We start from the raw sequence: 6,000 nt of genomic DNA on the forward strand, positions 1-6,000 counted from the left end.
ACTGCACTTACTATAATAACATTTTAAATTCATGTTCAACATATTTGGTTATTCATTAATAATTTATTTCAAGAGAACAATTTTTCTCCTCCTGCATTGGCAGGTGGGTTCTTTACCACTAGTGTCACCAAGGAAACCCCAATTTTTTTTCTAAAATCGAGATTTACACATGGATGGGACCACACTGTGCACAGCATTAATACTATGATGCTGTTATTTTTGTGTAAGTTATTTTAACAAAGTAAAATTTTAAAAATCCTCTGCTATCAATGTCATCATCATCATCTCTCTTGTAACTGTTCTCCATTTCTTTACCTAATCGTCAAAGACAAGTTTCCTTTTCCACATAATATAAGTCCTGCAAAGGAGCTCCAACAGAGAATACAACCAAGTGTATTCAAAGAAAAGCCGCCTTCTAAAGCAATGCTCAGATGTGCTTAGGTGGTCAAGTATGCAGGGGAAGAAGGGAGAGAAACTGGCACCATCCCTCCTGGGCACATTCAAATCTAAATTCTAGTCCCACACTTGTGGACATCTGCAGACAATTCCAAATGTCCTTCCTGCCCAGTCTTTCCTTCTACTCCCTCTTCCTGTTTCCAAGTTTCCAGCATCTCTCTTGACCCCTTCTCAACCATCCTCCCCCTCCACACACCCTAGTGGGTGATTTGGCCTTGACTCTATTATTAGAAGAATTCAGGAATGGAGGGGTGCAGTTTCCATCCCTCCACCACCACATCCCCAGCCTCAATCATTGTTCTGATGAGGGAAAATCTAAAGGGAAAACTAACCATGTTGGAAATTTAATTTCTAAAAAATCTGTAAAGCAGCTGAAATATCATTGAGAAAAGCAGTTTAGAAGGGAAAAATATAAAATGAAAACCAACAACCACAAGAATCAGAAGAAGAAAGAAGAGATCTATAACATCTATAATTACACAAATCACAGGCCAACGGCTTCATTACAATCTGGTAACACATGAAGTAAGATTTCTAGTTAGCCTATCAACATTAAGGATTATGACCCAGGCTCTTGATGAATGTTCACTTTCTTTATTCAATAAATATTGGTGGAATATCTATCATGTACCATGTAGTCATGTACGGATGTGAGAGCTGGACCATAAAGAATGCTGAGTGCTGAAGAACTGATGCTTTCAAACTGTGGTGCTGGAGAAGACTCTTGAGGATCCCGTGGGGAGCAGGGAGATCAAACCAGTCAATCCTAAAGTTAAATCCAGAAAATCTGTTACCTTAATTACCTTGAGATTCTCAACCCTGAATATTCATTCATTGGAAGGACTGATGCTGAAGTTCTAATACTTTGGCCACCTGATGCTAAGAGCCAACTCATTGGAAAAGACCCTGATGCTGGGAAAGACTGAAGGCAGGATGAGAAGGGGATGACAGGATGAGATGCTTGGATGGCATCACCGACTCAATGGACATGCGTATGAGCAAACTCCAGGAGACAGTGAAGGACAGAGAAGCCTGGTGTGCTTCAGTCCATAGGGTCACAGAGACAAAAATGAGTGACTGAACAACAGCAACAATCTACCATGTGCCTGGAACCGTACTAAGAAACCTCTGCTTTCACAAACAAAATCCACACTGCTCTTCTTGAGGAAGGAGGCTGCTCCCTCCCAGTGAGCGCCTTGCTGTCCATATGATCAACAGCAGATATCTGTATATGGCTAAGTACTAAGCCTGTGAAACATTTCTCACTTCATACAGTCATGTGAAGCACAGGAGGATAAGACCAAGTGGGAATCTAGGCATGGATTCAATCATAGAAAGGACAAATATTTTTCCCTTAACTAAGTTACTCCTGTGAGAAATATAACAATGATGACAACAACAATAATGAAGTCCATGAAACAGATGCAAATAGAAATATACAAACTTTTCAAGAAGAAACAAAGCAGCATCCTGATAAAATCACGTATATTCTTACTTGGGGAATATTTTCGTACATTTTTTCCAACTTCTAAGCAGTTTTTCTAAAGCACATAGTTAAGACTGAAACCTCTATGCTCATCTTTGTCCCAGGCCTCCTCTCAAGGAATCCCGGAAACCAGTCACACTCGCACACTGCTACGTGCAGTCCTCCTGTCCAAGTCCTCCATCCTTCTGTGGAATGCTTCCAGATCTTTCCACCAGGAATCCTCCCTGTGACTCTCCCCAGGTTCTTGCTGCAGTTTTGTTTTTTTTGTGTGCCTCTCATGACCCCATGGTCTTGGATTTGATTCCCTGGTGCCTGTGAGTTTCTACCACTGCAATGCTTTACTTTAGAACAGCAAAGATGTTACAATATCTCCATCTCTGTATGTGTTTGGTAATGTGTGTTAAATCCAGAAAATCTGTTACCTAAATTACCTTGAGATTCTCAAAACTCTGTAGCTGCCACATAACAATAATTTTTAAAGAAAGCTTAGCAAAATTAGCTTTAAAAAGTTCTATTGGGTTTATATTCAATATTGTCACCTGGGAACACAACTTTGAAGGTGCTAGCTGTTAATTTGTTTGACATCACTATTGTGCATTCTTAACAAAATTACTGTCCAAGTTTTTTCTTGTCACTATCACCATGACAACAAAATTTGGTATATTAACTGCTCCAGAAAAGCCTAGAAGAACAAGAATATTGGTCCAGTTCCCAAACATAGCTCTAAAAAGATCTGTGTTTTCCTTTTACTCTTAAATTCTTCGGTGACAATTAAAGGCAGGAAGATTTCTGCTTTCCATGCTGCCTTATCCATTAAGAGTTAGTTTCAAAGTAGAAATAGCAATATAGTTGAAGAGACATCACATTTGGCCAAGATGCTGAAAATAATCCAGGCCTCCAGCATGGTTCACAGCAAACACTATTAATATGATCTACTGAAAAATGTAGTTGTTACCTTAGCCTTATACTTTGGATGCTTTCAGGATTTAAACAGCTAAGAACAAGGACCACAACTAAATTTAAAACACTCCACTGAAAATCATATTAAGCTGAAAACTATAAATTAAACTTGTCTCTAAGCAACAATCTAAATAGTCAAAACTTAATGAAAACATTCACTTTCAAAAATAGCCTACCGCTTTGGGTCTCTGTTGGCTCATTACTGCCAAATATACATGTAAAATGCATAATATATAAACCGACTTGAAATAACTTTCAAAAATTCAAAAAAGAATTATCCACTAAAATAATTAAGTCCTCAGTTGCCATAAACCTAAAATGCATAATCATGCCTTTAAATTTTAATCATTAGACTAGAGGCAATTATAATGACAAATATTCTTTAATCTAGCTTTTCTTTAATTAAAAAATCAGTCTACAGATCAAGAGGCAGCTACAGGCAGATTGTACATTACTTCAAAGATAAATGTCCAGTTTACCACATATGAAGCCATCGTTAAAATTTCACTAAATACCAAACATTTTTAAAAATATTAGATTAAGAATTCTTACTGCATCTCCTCAGAACCCTATAGGAGTCTATGGAAATAACAAAGGAGTTTCACTTTCACAGGTTTTTCATGGCTATTCTAATCCACCAGGATGAAATGATCAAACCTCTACCTTTAAGCAGTTAAAATATCAGACTCCTGAAAATTTCAACAGCAGAAAGGGAACACTGACCTTCCTAACACAAAAATCTGCTTGTGTCTAAAGCTCTGTTTGTAATCTTACCAAATAAAATGATTTGGTAGCTACTATTTGGTAGTAGGAAGCTACTGACCATAACTCAGCTGTTTTTGTTTGGTTTAATTATTTGATGATTAAAATAGAGTGTATAGAAAGAAACCCATTTTAAGTCAATTAAGCAAACAAATCCAACCTTTCTGGGCAACAAGAAACACACCTCTTTCTTTTCTCTCACTCCCCTCCCCATCTCTTGGGGATGAAGGTACCCAATCATTTCAACTTCTCAGAGAGGTTTGTTGTCTTACTGGCTAGCTTCTTTATAGTACCTTACACAGGGGAACTGATCTCCTGCATCACAAGTAGGTAGGTTTCACATGAAATCTTAAGACATTTTCTACGTAAAGAATGAGCCATCAATTTCCCTAAAAGTTTCAAATCAAAACTTGCCAGTTTCACAAGTGGAAAACAGCAGCCCTCCGCCTCAGTGTTTCCTTCTCTCCCTGTTTCTTTTTTCCTTCCCAGGCTCAGCTCTTCACACGGCCAAGTAGCTTTCCTCCACAACTCTCCTTCACCTCTCCCCTTCACCTCTCCAGAAAGCCGTATCTCCGAACAGAGGGGTAGGAAGTTAAAGCAGCCCTGGATGTTCACACCTGGCCATGCCCTCCGGGGGCTGCTCCTTCACCGACACTGGTCAGGTCACGGGTGGGAAAAAAGCCAGGGCGTCCACGCTTGGCTCATGGGATCCCGCCAAGACTGGAAGCCGCTCCCAGAGCTGCGTTTCTTTGCAGATCCTTGCAGCTCCTCCCGAGCTGTTTCCCAAACCCCCAAAACATTTCCACGCAGGTATTGTGCGACTGGCCTTCCCCCAAGGTAGGGGCTGGAAACTAACCGTTGAGCCTCTGTGCACTGGGTATTCTGGGGGTGAAAGGAGGGACCAGCAATAGATGGAAGCTCATTTGGCTTCTAGATCCGAGCGAAGAACAATGTGTTGATACCAGGTGCTGCGCCTCAAACCCGCCGGGGTCTCGGGAAGAACGAGGACATCTCGGCCGCCTCAACCCCAACCATCACCAAGTGATGGGGCAGAAGGCAGCTAGGACCCAAGCGCCCGCGCTCAGCGGCAGCAGCGCCCACAGCGGGGCATGGGGCCGCTCCCAAGGGGCCTCAGGCACGGAAATACACAACACACACACACACACCACACACACACACACACCACATACACACCACATACACACACACAATGGGCATCCCGACACCGGATCGGCGCCGACCCACCTCCCCCACGCAGCTTTCCGGGTCCGCGGAGAGGTGCCAGGCACCCCGGAGACACGCGTCCACAACCACGCGAGCAGCCAGAGGCGAACAATAGGGGGTCAAGTTCGCCAGGAAACACACCCTTGCCCGCGCCCCTCGCCAAACCCGACCGCGGCAGAGGGGCCGCGTGCAGGGGCCGCACAGGACGCATGCATGGAGCCCGGAGAACCCGGCGGACCGGGGTTGCTACCCGCGAGGCGCGCAGAGGACAAACGAGATCCCCAGACCAGGCGACCGCCTCGCCCCGGCCTCCGGGGATGAGGCGACCCCGTGGAGGGGGCACTCCGAGGAGAGGGCACCGGGAAGCGCCCGGGCGTGCGGAGCGCCCCGGGGGGCGCCCAGCCCGGCATCGCATGCCCACCCTGGGACCTCGATTACCGCCGCCTCCGCCGGGGCCCCGGCCGCGTCCTCGGGGGCGCGGGAGAAGTCGGGCTCGCAGCTCGCGCCGTCCGTCGCCATCTTCCTGCTCTAGCGGATCCGAAGGCGAGCTCGGAGCGGCGGCTCCAGGTTCAGCCCTCCCGGCGCGGGCGGCGCTTAACCCGCGGCGGTCCGGGGACGCGGGCGCTCGCAGCCGGGCCGCAGCCGCCGCCGCCGCGCTCCCTCCGCCCCTAGCCGCCACCCCCGCCGCCTTAACCCGCTGCGCGCCGGCGCGCCGCCCGATCCCCGCCCCGCCGTGCGCACAGCGCCGGGCCGGCAGCCATCCGCCCGCTCGTCGAGGTACGAGAACTGGGCACATGCCCAGGCCGGGTTAAGGCCCCGAGCGCAAATAGGAGAATCAAAACCACAGGGCGAGGTGAAGGAAAAGAAAGAGCCCAGGAGCAGATTCTCCTGACGGTGGCGGTGCAAAGACACACGGATTAAATGTCCGGCCTCCCAAATCCGAATTCTCTATTAGAGCAAGGAAGGTCCTTCTCTTCAGTTCCCCCAAGCCCACGTCTAGAAATCACATAAGGCACCCTTTTCATTTTTTCTTAAAAAAAAAATTTTCCCCCCAACACTGCCGCCAGGACGTTTTTACCCATTTGGTTTATATGCCTGCCTTTGTTTGATTC

The 6,000-nt window shown here is 46.1% G+C and overlaps 1 protein-coding gene across 2 annotated transcripts in view; it reads right to left on the reverse strand.

Moving 5' to 3' along the window:
• CTTNBP2 (cortactin binding protein 2) overlaps positions 1-5,536 on the reverse strand; it is a 172,530-nt gene extending 166,994 nt beyond the window's left edge. For both annotated transcript variants that reach the window (XM_018047195.1, XM_018047194.1), the window contains exon 1: positions 5,327-5,536. In XM_018047195.1, the coding sequence (XP_017902684.1) occupies positions 5,327-5,407 (81 nt within the window). In that variant the 5' untranslated portion in view covers positions 5,408-5,536. The remainder of the gene's footprint in view (positions 1-5,326) is intronic.

The sequence above is a fragment of the Capra hircus genome, chromosome 4, assembly GCF_001704415.2.
Source record: "Capra hircus breed San Clemente chromosome 4, ASM170441v1, whole genome shotgun sequence".
Lineage (NCBI taxonomy): Eukaryota > Metazoa > Chordata > Mammalia > Artiodactyla > Bovidae > Capra > Capra hircus.